Source organism: Acanthopagrus latus, chromosome 10, assembly GCF_904848185.1.
Source record: "Acanthopagrus latus isolate v.2019 chromosome 10, fAcaLat1.1, whole genome shotgun sequence".
Classification (NCBI taxonomy): Eukaryota; Metazoa; Chordata; class Actinopteri; order Spariformes; family Sparidae; genus Acanthopagrus; species Acanthopagrus latus.
In genome coordinates this window covers 5,528,042-5,545,905 of record NC_051048.1, presented here as the reverse complement: position 1 = coordinate 5,545,905, position 17,864 = coordinate 5,528,042, and the positions used below count along the sequence as shown (strand labels likewise).

General features: G+C 42.3%; 2 protein-coding genes across 3 annotated transcripts; one reads left to right on the top strand and one right to left on the bottom strand.

Annotated features, from left to right (window-relative positions):
* Positions 1-2,212: 2,212 nt before the first annotated feature.
* On the top strand, positions 2,213-11,237 carry ripk3 (receptor-interacting serine-threonine kinase 3). 2 transcript variants are annotated; one of them, XM_037112239.1, is made up of 14 exons: positions 2,213-2,356; positions 2,766-2,857; positions 3,356-3,519; positions 3,611-3,779; positions 3,904-4,056; positions 4,942-5,090; positions 5,457-5,506; positions 6,813-6,974; positions 7,301-7,383; positions 7,491-7,557; positions 8,275-8,336; positions 8,898-8,949; positions 9,072-9,268; positions 9,603-11,237. In XM_037112239.1, the coding sequence occupies exons 3-14, from the start codon at positions 3,362-3,364 to the stop codon at positions 9,822-9,824; spliced, it is 1,524 nt and encodes a 507-aa protein (XP_036968134.1). In that variant the 5' UTR covers positions 2,213-2,356; positions 2,766-2,857; positions 3,356-3,361; the 3' UTR covers positions 9,825-11,237. The 2 variants fall into 2 exon arrangements, with proteins under 2 accessions (XP_036968134.1, XP_036968133.1); XM_037112238.1 differs by having other exon boundaries at positions 2,214-2,356; positions 3,901-4,056.
* Positions 11,238-12,648: 1,411 nt separating this feature from the next.
* On the bottom strand, positions 12,649-17,781 carry si:dkeyp-74b6.2 (cerebellin-1). Its single transcript, XM_037113137.1, has 4 exons — positions 16,937-17,781; positions 14,865-15,528; positions 13,397-13,516; positions 12,649-13,285 (listed from the first exon to the last, which is right to left on the bottom strand). Exons 2-4 carry the CDS (start codon positions 15,150-15,152, stop codon positions 13,088-13,090), a joined length of 606 nt encoding a protein of 201 aa, XP_036969032.1. The 5' UTR covers positions 15,153-15,528; positions 16,937-17,781; the 3' UTR covers positions 12,649-13,087.
* Between the last annotated feature and the right edge of the window lie 83 nt (positions 17,782-17,864).

Sequence of the window (17,864 nt, the reverse complement as noted above, 5' to 3'; positions counted from 1 at the left end):
TGGAGTCCATACAGACATTATTGTCCATGCTACTATCCCAGCTAGCAGCTAGGTATATCTTGATTTGGGCCTGTTAAGCTAGTAGCTGCTAATGTAGCAGCTCAGCTAGCCTAAGCAGAGATAAGGAGCGGACTACACATGTCGTGTTAGCTTAACTTTTTTTGGAAATGTTACTACAAGAAAGTAAGTTGTCATTTTTGATTGTACAATAGGTTTAGATGCTAGACAAATAACACAAAAGTATATAAAAAAAAAATGCTAAAGCTAAAAAAAAAGTTGTGATGTCAACAAAGAGGTCGTGGGTGCATAAACACCAAGAAAGAAGGGGGGGCTGACAGAGGGTGAATAGAGGTGCTGCACCAATGGATACTCTGAAAAAATATTGTGTTTTTATTAACATTAAACCATGTAAACATTTTCTAGCAGGCGCCAAAAATAAAAGTATGCACCTGAAAATGACTCGACAGTCTCTGTTTTGTTTTCATGTCACCACTTGGAGTCTTCAGACTGAATCACCCCCCCACAAGACTTTGCAACATTCTCTGTTAAGATTTATTACTTTTAATTTTCCTGTGTGATTATTGCCTGACATGCACTTTTATACACCTGCCTGACTCATTCACAGGTTCCAAGCAATAATCCTCTTTTTTTTTTATGAGGGGTTAACACATTGGAGAGAAAAGCCAGGGTATGAAAAAGAACACAGCTGCGTTGATGGCGGACAGGCCAAGGTTATAGATAACAAACTTGTTTTGCACAGAGAGACAGAGACTTAGGGAGTCGGCAGAGAAACTCAAACAAGTGCCGGATGAGCAAGAAAAGACGGGAGAGGGAGGTTTTCTCTCAACGGGGTGTGGATAAAAGTATGTAGTGGTTTGTCTTCTAAGCTGGACTTCCCCTTTAACCTGATGTTCCAGTGGAGATGTCATTTCAGCCCTCTGATGCATTGTCATCTGACTGGCAATAAAACACCCTTCTCCAGGGATTATACTTGTGTATATGTCACTTTGTTTGCAGCGTAACTTTCCCCTGACTCATTTTACATAATGAATGCCAGCACAGAAACATCGACCTACAACCTCGGAGTTCAAAACATAGCCTGTAATTTTATTTTTAACACCCGTAAGGCAGCGTCAGCGAAAACTGAACGTGACATCACACTTTATGGCAGAACAGTCATGTTGTACACCCAATAAACAAAGATCTAAAAAAAAATAAGGGCTATGTTTGGGTGCTGCCAGCAGACGGCGTTGTCCTCAAAATATCTCACAGTAAACAGCTGACTCACACCGAACACTGACTTCATGTGTTACAATTACATGTTAAAGTGTCCATTCTGTTATTATTCTTTTACATATAACTACAAACAAACACATCATTAATTGCAAAGTGCTTCTATCAAATCAAGTCAATGCAGTTTTTCAAGTATTACAGAAAAATTATGAATAATTAAACATGGAACTAACTTAATTTAAGTGTTTTTTGTTTATTCACATTGAATCAACATGATAGAAAAACTTTACATAGAGCTTAATAGAGTCACATGGACATTTTAAACGTAATAATGTCTTTTTTTTTAAAGGGACTTTCTCCTTTTTCTACAGGTATTGCATGAGGTAATTCTGGTTTGTTAGTCAGCTGTTTTATGTAAATAACCCATTTACTGTAAGCCATTTTGGAGGCTGCACCCTCTGCTGGCAACACTCAGAAATAGCCTTTACAGTCGTTCCTACATCATCTTCAGTGTGTAATTTAAATAAAAAGCTTGTGTGCTTGTATTGTGATATTAAAACAACAACAACATCTATAGTCTAAGATGAGTAATCGAAGCCTCCCTCGTTTGAATCCAGCCGGGGAGCTTTGAAAATCATTTTAAAAATGACTTGATCGCAGCAAAACGAGAAAACGATCAGTAAAACTGTGAAACCAAGTGGAGCTTAACTCATCTGACACATCTTTAAACCCACACTCACGCTTTGCTAAAAAGAGGACCGAATGTATTTAAAGAAATCTACTAAAATCACATCTCACCAAAAAACAAATACAACAACAACAACAACAACAACAACAAAAACAGCTCTCTGATAAACTGAACATGTGTTCACACGAGCAGCCGTTAAATCTGAAGAGTTACACAAACAGAAAAAAAACCTGTTGTCAACACACTCTACTTGCCCGTGCTGGCTGTCGAGTCCAGAAGCAGAAGTAAGACAGAGATATTTATGGGACGCTCAGTTTCACTTCTGCTTTGACTGCTTGGTGTAAAAGTCACTGAATGAGCCAGAGGGTTTTTTTAACACTCTTTCCCTCCGGACGGTACGGTCGGGCAATGACGAAGAGGAGTGTGTCCCTGAGGGTGAGTGGTTTTGAATATCCACTTTGATATTACTACTTGGTCTGTAAGACTGATACGCTGGAGAAATTCCTATGTTTTTCCTACCTTTCAGCGTGTGTCACCTGTGGAATTTTTATGTTTAAGCGCTGTGGACGTGTTAGTTGGGAGCTGCTTGAACTTTAAAGCTGAAGTTAAAGCATAAAAGGGTTGAATCTGATGAAAAAGTGAACATTATAAGCTTCATAAACATGCCAGGACTGTTCTTTTGTACTCTGATGTCCAAACTAGGGCACATTTTTTTAAGATGAGACTTTGGAAAGAGGTGTTAAGGTCCCCAGGAGACACTTTAAGCCATTTCTTTAAAGAGTCAGGAGTCATGAAAAACTATGATATGATACTAACTGTGGCTCTTTGTTTACTTCCTGTTCAGACCAGATAGAAACAGTGTGACATCCAGGAGCCAGAGACAAGCTACAGACAGGACTTCTAAACCTCCGGCTGAAGAGAAAGAAGACAAAGAATGTGAGTGTTTCTGTTTTGTGAATGAATCCAAGAGGGATTGTTTCAACCTACCTATCGTCACTCTTGTGCCAAAGACATCATACGTCTCACACTTTACGCTCCTGCAGTGAAAACTCAGCCTTCAGACATTTTGTCCCTTTCTTTTCTAGGATAATTTAGAGAGAAAACTTAAACTTGATGTGTCTATCGTCAGTATATAAGATATCGATCTTAAAGGAGCACTACGTAGTTTTGAAGAATGAATTTGAATCAGATCTCCTGTACCTGGATACACACCCTGACCTTAAAGGACTTTGTTTATATGTGGCGGACCCTGCCACCTTTCTAGCTTCAAAAAAAGTGTTTCCCGTCAGAACAGCTTGTTTTTTTCACTTCTAGAGTTTGCAATATTACCTCATTAATATTCAAAATGTTCATTTCCTGAGTTTGAACTCCGTCGACTAAACTACATACTGCCCCTCTGGACCTTCAGCTGACCTGAATAACTTCCCCCTGCAGTGAACTATGGCACTGTCCAGCTGCATGGTCCCCGTGCTGATCGAGGACTCCAGCCTGACGGACTGGAAGGTGATCGGCTCCGGGGGCTTCGGGCAGATCTACAAAGCCAGGCATCAAAAGTGGTGCTGCGACGTGGCCATCAAACTGCTTCACCACGACGACGGGTAAGCGGCCACGAAAGACTAGGGTTTTTTTTGTTTTTTTTTCTGTAAAAAAAAGGTGTGAGTCACTAACATTTCAAATGAACACACACAGGAAAAGCGATTCTCTGCTCCGAGAGATCGACATGATGCGCCAAGGAAGCAGCCCGCATGTTATTCAGGTCCGCGGGGTCTTCAGGGGTCAACCGCCCCAATGTGGCCCGTTGATACAGCTCGGCCTGGTCATGGAGCTGATGGAGCGAGGATCATTGGCCTCCTTACAGGTGACAGATCTATCTATCTATCTATCTATCTATCTATCTATCTATCTATCTATCTATCTATCTATCTATCTATCTATCTATCTATTGTAACTGTGGATATAATCTTGCATTTTTCTATCAGAAGACCTTATGTGGGACTCCACCGTGGCCGCTGGTCTTCAGACTGGCTCACCAAGTGGCCCTGGGTGTAAACTTCCTCCACAGTCTGAACCCCGCCCTGCTCCACCTGGACCTGAAGCCCAGCAACGTGCTGCTGGACTCCGATCTCAATGCCAAGGTGAGTTCCAGGCTTACAGGTCGACGGCCAGACCTGCTGCTGCCGCTGACTGACACTGACTTCATTTCCTAATAGTCGATTCTATCGACACTAAATAGGTTTGTTGGGTTTACGTGACTTACTAGGAAAGGTAACGGTTTCATATTATCACCATTCAGGAGTATTTGTCAGATAAAAGTTCTGATTTTGGTTTTGGTTTCGCCTTCTCCTTAATTTCCTCTAAAGATCTTTAACCTGTTTCTATTCCTGGAGATGTGAAGGTAACAGGGGAAAAAAAAGTGAATCAGAGTTCTTTATTTCCTTACTGACGCTAAACATGTGGATATAAAATACTCAAAAACAAGAACTCGGGTGGAAAAACAGCATGAAACAACACAACTTGCATTATTTCTGAGTTTAGGCCTTTATGAATTGATATAAACTATACATGACTAGATTTTTAATCTGGTTGGCTACATGATGCATCAATAATTTAGAGGCTGGTGTGCAGGTGTCTCAGGAGAGAGGGGGAAGAAGTCACTCATTGGCTGTAGTAGGTTCTAGGGCGGGCATAGAAGCTCATATCTGCAACTTCATACATGCCACTAAATCCTACAGTGTGGACCTCGACCAGTCGTTTAGCTCCAATCCTAACCTTAGACTTACCTACAAATATGAGAAAAAAAACACTTCTCTGAATCTAGTCGCGTGCTTCAGTTCCAGTTCAGTATTCCTGGGTGGTCGGGTTTCTTTCAGGTGTTCTTTCCTCGTGCGAGTGAACTTGATCAGAGACTCTGACTTGTGAATGCAGATGTGACTGTTGGACCACTGACCGTTCTCTCTCTCTTCCTCCGACCACTTCCTTTTCTCTCGAAGTCACTTTTCTCATTTCCTCCTTTTCTCCAGCTTACAGATTTTGGCCTTGCCCGGTTTTACCACAGCGTGACACGGAGTTCCGGGAAAGACAGTGAAGAGGAAGGAGGGACGATTAGCTACATGCCTCCGGAGGCGTTTGACCTGTCATACCGACCCGCTCGGGCCTCCGATATCTACAGGTACGAGCCACCAATTCACATCACTGATTTATTTACAATATAATGAATACTACAGCAACTAATCTGAGCAATAACAATAGAGCATTCATATATGCAGTCTTGTCAAACACATGTTCAGTCTTGGCAATAACAATAGAGCATTCATTTATGCAGTCTTGTGAAACACATGTTCAGTCTTGGCAGGAAGTCAAAACATCATAAGATCACTCAGAGCGTTTACCGTAAATGATCAAACCTCCAGGCGCTCGGGATGCTTCCTCATCCCAAAACCCTGTGCACTCTGACTGACACGAGTCAACTTGCGGATTAAAACAAGTGCTAGCCAAGTACTCAACCCCGGCTTGTTACCCCCTGTCTCTGTTTCAGTTATGGCATACTCCTATGGTCCATTGTCACAGGGAGGCAACCGTACGCAAGTAAGTGACTATGGTGTCTTTAATTTTCACATTTCACATCATACAGATTATGTTTAAACTTGAAGTTTGTCCGTGTTTCAACTTTGAAACGTTATGTTGTGGCATAACAACGCTGTGGTTAAGGTCAGGTTAGGTTTAGGCACACGAGACCACGGGGTTAGAGTTGGGATAAAGATCACGTTTTGGCTTAACATATCTGGCACTGTTGAGCCAAACATGGCAGGAAAATATCCCAACTTCCTGTAAAAAATCTGTTGTTTTTGAACCAAAGACGGCTGCACACATTTTTTTTTTTACCTAAGGGTAGCTCTTACACATATCATCTAAAAGTTGTATTTCAGACATAGAAACGTTGATATAATACATATGAAATACACAAACTGAATGTGTGCAGAAAGGTACGATGACATCATTTCATTCTGGCCTTTCTCAGTTTCAGAACATCTTTCTTTCTTTCTTTCTTTCTCTTTTGTTTCTCTTATTTGAGTGAGATTGTTTTTGCCATTATGACGCACGCCGCAGGAAGTCTGGAATTAATCTGTGTGACCGCGCCTACCTGATGCCTTGTTTTCCTGGCTCTGATCTGTATAGAGATGCGTTTGCACAGGTGACACCTCGGCTTAGTGTAGGTTGGAATGTAACAGAGCTAAAAAAAAAAAAAAAAACAACCTGCCTGCTGCTTCAGAGAAGGAGTTGATTAGGTTGTGAGACTGAACTGAAACGGAAGTCTTTCAAGCGGTAGAGTTCAGAGAAGGTGCTCTCATTATGTCGTCATTTCCCACCCCAAGCAGTCAAAAGCTCTGTAGTTGTGTTATTTATTTTCTTTGCCTACCTATAACCAATATCACTGAAAACAAACACTTGGACCTTGTTTAATGAGCAAATATCCAGGTGTCTGGCAAAAAAATGCCATTTTGTGAACTCACAACAGCCCTGTCTGAGTGTTAAAGAGGCAAAAACTCATGATAGTTTATTATTTCTTTATTTACACTAACTTTGTTCATATAAAATAATTCAACACAAGTGCAAAATGCATAAAACTATAAACGTCCAAGTTTAGGCTATAAATTGCTTGATTTGATTAATTAACTACACTACACATCAGTAATCTGGTGTGTAAGTGGCTCTATGAGAGGAGGAAGACGAGAGTGTTGGTCTCTTGTCCACAGGATCACTCATTGGCTGTTGTAGGCTTTAGGGCGGGCAATCACAGGGCTGCCGACTCAGGATCTCTGGTGTAGTTTTTTTTTTTTTTTTGATGGTTCACCATTTAAACCTCATGCCCTCTTTAACGCCTCCTCTGTAGATGCAAAGACCACCATCGTGAAATTTCGCATCCCGCAGGGAGACCGGCCGTCGCTGGACGAGATCAGGAGTCAGGCTGCGGGGCTCGCAGGGTTGACTGGACTGATGAACCTCATGGAGAAATGCTGGGAGGCCAAACCCGACAAAAGGCCCTCATCACACAGTGAGAAAACTCCTTTGTCTATCGGCTGGATGGATTCTGATGAAATTCTTGTACAGGCCGTCATACATGCGTCAACAACTTTTAAATAGATCACCATGAAATCTGGTGCAGCCATTCATGTTCCCATGGTGATAAACTAATAACTGTCAGGAAAACACAAATAAATGCACGACACATATGATGTTTATTGATTTAAACTGCTCAGTGATCTGCATCGTCACGCTCAACATACATCACAAAGACCAACATGGCCGTCAGCTCGGCACAGCTAATTGGTGGACGGAGTGAGTCCTGGATCTAATGTTGAATCTTCATGTTATTTGCAGAGTGCACAACTGAGACAGAAGAACTGTATAAGATGCACAAACATGGAATCAATGACGCAGTACATCAAGTGCGGAAGAAGCTGGTGAGGAACAAATCTCTTCATAATCACTCTGGAAAGTTTTTGACATGATGCAGCGATTATTGATCGTACGTCACGGCCTAACTCGCTCTTTCCCTTCCTCTTTCCAGGACAAACAGGAAGCAGAGGGTTTAACAGAGCAAGTTCAGGGGATTCAAATCACTCAGACTGACTCAGGTTCGTTTTATATTAAATGAATTTCCCACTTTGCCTGTTTTTCTTCAACTTGTTAAGAGCCAGGTTAGCTTGTTTCCCCCTGCTACCAGCTAGCTAAGCTAACAGCTACTGGCTGTAGCCTCACTGTTAGCGAGCAGCCATGAGGGTGGTATCAACCTCTTCCTTCAGTAGTCAAAAGGAGTAGTTTGTAAGTTTATAAGAAGATAGAAAGCAATCACAGATCTCTTTTTCCAATAAGAAGCTACAACCAGGACACACCTAGCTTAGCATAAAACACTGGAAATGGGGAAAAAGTTAACCCGGCTGTGCCCAAAGTTATAAAATCTCACTTCAGGTACATTTAAAGCTCATTAATTAACATTTTATATGTGAAAGTGTTTTCACCTTTCTCCAGTCGCAGTGCTAAGCTAACATGCTGCTGGCTGCAGCTAACTGTCCAAAAGAAACCAAATTATCCCAAATGTTGAATTATGTAACTCTTTTTTTGTTGTTATTGTTTTTCGTTTAAGTTTGCAGCCAAATGTATTTCTTTTTAAACTGATAAATAGAATAAAATGATTATTATTACGATTAAAAAGCCTATTTATTAGCTTTCAGGCTAACTTGAGCCAAAGTTAATTGTCGAAATACTGTTTCCAAAGTTATGGCGTTGTTGTATATTCACAGCACTTTATTCACTCAGTTGTATTTTGTCTTTTTTGGGGTTTTTCGTTGCAGTGAGTAAAAGAGTTAACGCTGTGAACTGTGATAATGTGCTGACCGGGCGACTGCCAGTTCAGGTGAGGTTCAGACAATTCAGCCTCTAATAGAGAAACACTTGCTTTTTGTCTTTAACACACTTTAAAGATAAGTTCCAAAACCATTTCTAGATATGAGTAATGGAGAAAATACACACTAACATCATCCTTCGGTCCCTTTCTAGCACAGTGTTGATGCAACTGTGACTCACAATGTGTTCTGTGACACACTGTCTCTTTCTTTGCCACAAATTGGTCAATGCTGTGGTGTTTGTTCACCGCATATGTTATTATTATTTTTTTTTCATTGTGGAAACATCACTTCTTGGTGGCCGAGGGGAAATTTTCACAGGAAAAAGAGTGAACACAGCAAAAATGGTTTGGTTTGGATCAATGTTGGGCAATCTGGGACAATCGAGATATTAATAGAACCAAGATTAGGAGTTTTTGACATTTGATTAACACATCGACTCCAACCCATCTCCCTCTGAACAGATCGTCATTATCTTTAATTCGGAGGTTAAAACCGACACCAGTTATCGTATCACCTTGGCCACTGTGAATTCACAAACAGCCAACAGACTTTACTTCCTTTCGTTGCAGGAAATGGCTGGCGGTTGGGCCGCGGATCAAGGAGACAAAGCAAGAGTGAGAGGTAAGAAGGAAGTTGAAGCGGCGTAGAGAACCACCGAAGCAGCAGCAGCAGCGGTGGGGAACTTTTGTTTTTACGTCACAAACCAGACAAACGAACCGACTGTCGTGCATCTTCCCTTGCAGATCTGCCTTCACCCCGACCTACACGTGGGTGGGATGCTGACCTGAGCCGCTCATCAGTAGACAAGAAAGTGAAGGTGTCCTCTGTGCACCCTATTCAGTCCTCGCCTCCGCTTCCTTCAACCAAGGGGTCGACTCAGGGCAGGACCGGCAAACCTTCCCAGCAGGCTTTAAGGGCAAAGCTGATGCCACAGTTTCACGTATGTTTTACTCATAGAATAAGTTTAATTATTCAGCTCCTGTCTCTGCTTCAAAAGCCGCAGTGGGTAATTTCATACTATGTGGGCGCTGTCGGTTGGAATTTAACCTTGAACAACTCGTATTTTTAATCCTCACTCTCTGCTACTTCCTCAGTAGTGATCCGTTCACCGTGAGCCAGCCACTTCCTCTGTTTGGCATCCCCACTGACGTCACAGACAAGTTTTCTCTTGTGTTCTTATCTTGGATAAATATTGTAACTGTTTTTTCTCTCTCTCTCTCTCTCTTTTTTATTTATTTTTTTATTTTTTTATTTTTTTTATGAAACACCTGCAGCGTCAGTGTTCCAGCCCCGACGCCGTAGCCTGTTATCCTCCGCCTGCTTCGCCCCGCGTCATCATCCACCTGAGCAACGTGACTGGATTTCAGTATGGCAGCAACAACACCATGCACATCATCGCCGCAGAGAGGAAACGCCACCCGACAGCACCACCTAGCGTCGACCTGCCGCCACCGCACTCAGGGAGCAGATGGGACCAGAGAGGAGGGGTTGACTGAGTGTGTCTCAAGTTCTCAATGCTTTAATTATACTTTCTTGCACAAGGGAAGGTTATGTTTTGTAAGAGAAGCTCACTGCGTTAATTTTTTTTCTCATTATTTTAGTTTTGGCTTTTTAAAACATTTTGTTTATGTCTTTTTTATTTGTTTTACAGTCTTTATTTATTCATCTTCCGTTGTTGTTGGGCACATTTTAAAAACCATTGAGCCAAAATAAAAAAAAACCAAAAACTTCACACCTCCCTTTTGCCCCGTCAGCAGTATATATCTGAGCCAATGCTGGTCATATGGTTTGGCTTTCTCACCAACTCTGCTGCCAGCTCACCATCAGGTGCCAAAAATCGCCTTAAACACAGACTGACTATAAATCAGAACAGGTTCATATACTGTATTCACCAGTAGTTGTTATTGCACCATTAAAAAAAGTGATAACACTGTACACATTATGCTAATTTTCACGTTCACAATCGTATTTTGGTCGATACATATTATTTTCTCAGTTTGAGCTCCTGTCTCTTTAAGAACCCCTTCCTGAATTCCCAGTCAGGCTCTGATTGGTCAGCTTACACACGCCTGACCCAGCAACATTAAGAGTGACAAACTGGCTGCAAGGCATAAATTATGGAAATGTGTGACAACGTGACGCAGTGTGATGTCACAAAGTGGCGGAATTAAAGGCTGGACTGCCGAAAGAGGCGTTCGGGAGCAGCATTTTTCTGTGCGAGAGCGAAGCTTTTGTTTGTGTGGACTTTGAGCCGGATCAGCAAAATATGCAAATGACTTTCACTTCATGTATTAAATGTGCAGTGTGGTATTTCTGCTGCTTGGGGTCTCTCAGTCCAGACAAAACAAACAAACAAACAAAAAATTAAGTAGCGTGGAATCATGGGAGATGTTGAGTCGTTTTCTGATATTTAGTTAAAAAATGTTACTTATTTAGGTTCCTTGTGTGTGAACCTCTTTAAAATTCTCAGACCCAAATAGCTTTTTAACATGTTTTATATACTTGGTTTCTCAAATGTCCATATTTGAGAGAAATGAACTAAAAAAAACATTAAACACAAGGCTGAATTTTAACAGACGTGTCTATCCAAAGATGTACATGACATCCAGAGTTTTGCAGCTGTTGTAACATTGCTGCCAAAAAATCATTGGCATCTGGAGGATTTCACTCCGTAGAAGCATGATGTAGCTTCAATGAAGTGTTGGAACGAGCATGAATGGAATATTTATGTGAGGTTTTTACAAAATATTTCTGGCTGTTAATGCTTTTTTTTGTATGAAAAGAATATATTTTTGACTTTTGGTTGGACAAAAGAAAAAAAACACAAAGGAAATAATGTGATGGATATTTTTCACTGCTTTCTGATGCTTGTGACAATGCAATAAAATTCATAAGTTGTTATGAAAAAACAGTCCCTGAATGCCTTTTGTTCCTCCCCCAGTTATATTTTGGTGACATGTTTAGTGGCATGTGGTGTTTGTCATCTGTGTGGGTGGTTACTTTTCTTGGGTTGTCTGTAGGTGGCACTCCTGTTTTTCTATTCAGCTCTGGTGTCTTTTATTAACATCCATGTCTCCTGTTGCCCTTCAACAATTAACTGCTGTTGCTGCTGACGTAAATGATCACGTCCAGTTTACGTGGAAGACACGTACATTCAAATACACTTTTATTTTTGTTCTGGAACCTCAGTCTTCCCATTGTTTTGTACTCCAGACACGAAATCTCCGAAGTGCTAACACAGGCCTCTGCTGTGCACCAGGCGTTGACACTAATGGGTTGTGACGGTCCAGTGTGAACTCTGCAGGGCTCCTGGCACCGGATCCCTTCCTTCGCTGCCAGTCCTCCATCTGCCACCGGATCCACTGCAGGGAGACGCACGGTCGCTGTGCGTCAACGAGGGCGACAAAACTCACACAGGACATATGTAGAATTTAAGGTTTTTCTATTAGAGCTGCAGTTTTGACGCATGAATACGATGCTGAATGTGAGAATCAGCAGTGGGGTTTGGACACAAACCCATAATTCAACTTTTGGGGCACACGGCAGGGATATTTTCGGCACGCTATTTTCAGAACAACCGTCCGTCTGCTGCATCAAGTGATTTATTGAGCCGTATGTAAAGTAAAGTGGTTTGGATGGCCAGTATGTCCATGTCCGGTCCATGTTCCAAATGCTAGTTAATGAACTGTAAATGTAACTGGACTTCATTGTTTGGATTATTCAATGTTAACATGTCTGTTAACCTCAATGGATGTTATCAATAATCAAGCTGAGATGCGACTCAAGTATCATCATGCGACAAAAATGTCCAAATCAGACCTTAAATGACAAAATGTGGTCAAAATTTTATCAGACAAATCAAAAATCTAATCGAGTAATTCATGAATAATCCTTAATGCTGCAGACTGCGAGTTGAAAATCTTAAAAAGGATAATAGACTTCTTGCTTACAAAGCCGTCTAATTGTGGGAAATGTGGTTAAAAAAAATGGATGCTGTATTAAATTTAGCATCTAGCTGCCAAATTGTGGGACACTTGGTGCCAAAATTGCAGTTATGGACATTGAAAAGAGCTAGCCCAGAGCTAGTGCAGTTTAGCTATCCAGTTATCCAGCTCATACACAGACACCATGCTTTAGGGCATTATTATCATCATCTATCTTTCTAGATACATGATAGATGACCCTAAATTATGGGAAATGTCGTGCCAAAATTGCGGTTACGAACACTGAAAACCCTAAGCATTTCAGCCGGAAAGCTACCACTGACAAAGTTAGCGAGCTAATAATTTAATAAGAAACACACAGACTCGGTACTTCAGGACATAATCTTAATCTATCTTTCTAGACAGATAGATTAGAGACTTGACACAATAATTGTCTTTATTGCCACCGAGATTTGCTGCTCTGTTTTTCATGCATTAATGAAAAAAAACAAACAACAAAAAACCCCAAACACCTGGTGTAAGCAAGCATAGACATACACACTACAATATGAAGTAAGAGTGAAAAGCCATGATAGTGAGAGGGAAATGGAAATTACATTCAGGATTATTTGGCGCAGAGTGAATTCTCAGTTTCATATGAAGATGCATCAGAGCAGTTTGTTGTCTTTCCCGACTTCAGTGTGTATCCAGTGATGCTTCCTCCTTTCCATCAAATAACACTCGCCCCCAGAACAACCTTTGTTCTATACCCTTCCCTCCCATCCGTACCCTCGGCTATGACAAGAACACAAACTCCCACCCTACCTCCACCTAACCTACAAGGGGAACACAAGAAACCCGGAGAAAGTGGAGTACTTCCACCCTCCCATCAGGTTCCCCCTCTCCAGTTTGAGGTAAGCCTTGTCCCCTCGCTCCATCATCACCAGGCCGGCGTTGGTGGCAGCTTCTCTGGTCACGTCCTGATCACCTGCGAAGGCTGAAATCACTGGCCAGCCGTTGAGAACCAAACTCACCTGAGAGGGACGGATGAGACGATAGAGAGGAGGGAACAGTGAGACAGAGGCAGAGAACGAATGGTATGAAGCAACAACTGTTGACTTATTCCTTTAAGCTGCTGTTCTTACTTGTATCGTCTGCCGGTTGTAAACTTTGACCACGTGAAAGCTGAAACTGTAGACTCCTTTTCTCGGGGCCACGAAGACACTCCTCGCCGGGTCGAAATGGCTGCCAACATTTACTAGGATCTAAGAATAAAAAGAGATAAAGAGCAAGAATGTGATTTTTTCTGTAAAAATTGTTGCCAGCTTTTGCAGAAAAAATGGTCGGGTCTGTTTCTGCGACCTGTTCTTCCAGTTTGTGAAACAGAACATGATGAATGATCGTTTGTCACGTCCGGTTGAAGTGTCATTCACTTTAGTAGTTTCCTTCACAGCCCAGAGAAAGCAGTGTGTTGCTCAGTATTGCTATTGCACAACACCTTTGTGGCCCTGAGTGAAACGCTGATTCCGGCGTGGCGTTTGTGGCATGAGCACGTCGGTGACTCGTAATGTTGTTGATGAAAATCTCAGCAGCAATACAACGTACTCTGTGTGTGTGTGTGTGTGTGTGTGTGTGTGTCCACTGACGGTTGTGACAATCCTTCTCCATTGGTCAGTGTCAGTTGGTTCATTTTTAATAATATCTTGACAGCTATTAAATGGATTACTGTGAATGTAACCATCAGAATAAACCTTTCCTCTGCTGCCATCATCAGGTCAAAATGTCTGTTTGTTTAATACCATGTTTAGGACCAAATGCCTGCAAAACTACTGGTTCCCATGATTTGTAATTTCTGCTTATTAGTAACTATTGGTATGCTAGCTAACAAGCTCGACAAGATAAAAATCCCCCTTGCTTAACACCCCGACCTGACAGATCTGTGACTGTACACTCTGCAGTGAAGAATCACGGGTGATGAAATCGATGGGAAACACACACAACAGCCTCGCTGTTTGCACATATTACAAACAAAATGCTACAAAAGTAGATGGACACCCCAGTCCTGGTAGTTTAACATGGTTCTGCTTCTGACCCATTTCAAGCTGTCAGTGCACACATGAGCTACATCAGGGCTGCCCAGAGAGGGGACCACGGGACCAAGTTGGCCCCCATGAGGTACAGTTGGGTTTTCTTTCGGTGCGTCAGTTTTGACCCCTCCAAGGGTCAGAATATTCACAGATGAATACTGCGGTGAAAAGATGTAACAATCCTGGAACAACGACAAAGAGAAAACAAAACATATACGCAGGCAAAAGTCCATGTTCAGAGGTGGTTGACTTTGACTTTTGGATATAGAAAGGACCTGAACCCAGGTCTCCTGGTTTAAAGCTGTAATTTTGAACTTTTCTCCTAAACCCATGCAAACAATGACTGTCACACAACATTAACCAATGAAAATGCAAAATAATGATGAACAAGAAGAAGTTCTGACTTTTCAAAAAAGAATAATTACTTGGTCATTTTGCAGGATGGACCAACAAGCCTCTTACCACTTGCTTCTGAGATGCTTGTGCAACCAATCTACACGTCTACACTCGTGTGACTGAAACCCACCTGGTCAAAGTAGATGGTCATGGTGCGGTTGCTCATCTCCGAGGGTTCGTGGTTGGTGTTACGGATGGCTGAAAACGCCACCCGACCGGTTCCCGACCTCACCGACATGCCCAGAGCGTTTCCCGATGGCTCCGCAGAAGGGGTGGAGTCACACACCACCAGACACTTTCCCTCCAACACGATTGGCTCCGTGTCATTCTGGCCTCTGATCGCTGAGGGTGCCCAAAGGACGAGAAGCAGCAGTCCAATGAAAAGGTAGAGCAAAGACGGAGGAGATGGCCAGGGCATAGCTCCAAATGAAGATGAGCTTTGAGTTTTTTTGGGCTTTGTTGGTGTCTTTGAATCTTCAACAAGACTGTAGTTTGTTGGACCACACCTCACTTCAGCGACAGGATCATGATTTCACTTCAACCAAGGATTTCTTGGATCTCATCGGACATTTAATGAATTATCTAATCCACGACGAACAGCTCTGCCAAAAGCTGGAATTGTTATGACTATCGGTTGGCACCAAGATGGCAGCTTCACATAACAGCAAACAGGACGTCCTTATATGGGCAGTATAGGTGGATGTTTTCCTCACGCCACAGAAACAATGGCCGTCAGCCAGCTGGGCGTCGCCACAGGAATCCAAACTGGTTTGGAGGCTGTCAAGACTTCAGTCCTGTTTGAAGAAGAAGGAAACAAGACACAGATCTGCAATTGAAAAAGTACATATTTTTACATGAAAACAGTGACTTTACTGAACATGTGTACTTTGGAGACACTTTGTAGTGATTTGTTTATCATTTCAGAGGACTGAAGACTCAAAACTATCTCACAAAGAGGACCTATAAAAGGTCCATTATGTAAAAATTGGCCATCTGTTGAACTCACACTTAAAACAAATAGGGGGCAACATCTAAGACTTATCACTAACTGCTGCAAACTGTAGCTACCCTTTAGCTGGTTAGCTCAGTTAGCCGTGCAGCTAGCAGTCTTTACTGGTTCCTCCAAGCGCCTGGAACGTGTCGGTCTTACTGCACTGCCAGGTTTAGTTGATTTTAATGCTAGCTGCAGTATCTCTACAACACAACACATAGACAACAGTCAGTTTTTTCAACAAAATCCCATGTATTGCTCCATAAGTATGTCTGATTCAATGCTGGATTAGGCTTGGTTGAATTAAAATGGGACTGTTAGGCTTTGGAAGTGTATACTCTACTGAGTTTAAGTGTTGTTGCTGTTTTTTCTTGCCTTTGTCACAAGTAAAGTGTCATTTTATGGGCTTGTCATATTGACAGTGATTGGGGAAGGTTCATTCTGGAGGATTCCAGTATTTCATTTAAAGCCTTCATTAGCCGATACAGGCGATGTGCAGATATTACCTTGGATCCCTTTAAAAATCTCATGACAAAATGTATTTCGAAGGCAGTCAAGACCAATTCTTTTTACATTTTTATTATTATTTTTTTTGACTTAAATCACAATATGCTCTGCTATAATTAAAAAAAAAACTGACACTGGCGAGAGGAAAGCGATCAACGCTGAAGGAGAAAATAAATAGAAGAAGTGATGAGGTAATGTTTTGGCCGGGATGAGTCCCGCGTGAGTGATGCCAGCTGGACGCAGGAGGACGAGGGAGGGGTGGAGGAGGGGGAGGGTGGGGGGGGCAGCGGACTATCACAATCCCACCACCGTGAGGCCATCTGTGGGTAAACACTCCCACTCCTTCTCCCCTCCTGCACGTTTCCAATTAAATGCCTGTCTCTGCACTCTCCTTTACCCACAAACACTCATGAACACACACACACACACACACACACACACACACACACACACTATAAATAGATATCACAACACCAGCCGAAGCGTTCAGATGAGTAAAAAAAACAATTACCATCCTTCACGGCTGCAGGAGAGCGTCAGCTTTAAATAAATGCTCAAACTTAACTCAGTTTGGTGAAACATCACTAACGAGTCTCAACAACAGCAATAAGCACAGTACACACATTCTCACCGAAACGAAACCTCACAACATTCATACAGACACGAGGCTTTGTTTAAAGACGGTGTCATGAACACACACTTACCTGGCAGCACGCAGAGAGCAGCTTCGTTCAGTAAAAGTTAAGAGATGTCCCGAGAGCCGACAGTAGCTGGTTCCCCGTCACCTTCAGCTCGATCTGTGATCATCTCCCTCTCTTTTCCCCTCCTCTCTCTCTCTCTCTCTCTCCCTCTCTCTCTCGGTCTAAGTGTCTCTCTGTTCCAGGGAACCCCTGTGTTCGAGCAGACGTTTAATCACATCACGAGTGTTGCGGCCCTTCTGTTCTCGCGGCTCCTCCGCCCCCTACTGTCCCTGCTCCCCTCCCTCCCCACCTCACGTCCTCGTCTCTTTTAGCTCGGATACAACACAACGTACAGGCAAAGGCACAGCTCAGTATGTATAAATATATATATGTAATATTATTTCCCAGGGACAGTTGTGTTTGACCTGCAGGTTCATCTGAAGTCCGTCCCAAATAGCCCGGACTTTCACGGTGCCCAGGTGAATCTATATGCAGATGATGTGTTAATCTTAGTTGAAGACTCTGATCTGGATGAATAATAACATCCTGCCTTTGTGTCCTGAATACCGAAATGTTTCTCTTGATTGCAACGACAGGGATTTACTTTTACAGCTGATTAAATCACAAGCTAAACTTTAAAACCCACCTTAAAGTTAAGATACATGAACTTTTACCTCAACGTTTTCTCTCTAAGAGCCTCTAAGGACAGAGGATGTCGTTCACAGTGCCGATCGTAAAGCCAACTGAGGAGCTGTGATTGCGATTTTGGTGCAATATGAGTAAAACTGATTTGGTTTGAACTATTTGGACGTTTCCACATGTGCTTACTAGGCTTGACTCGGTTTATGTCGCCATCACAACAGGGCTACCTGCTCCAAGGTGTGGTCTCATATATCCAGCAGCCTATATTTATATAAAAAATACATAAAAAGAGGTATAAATGGCCCTTAAA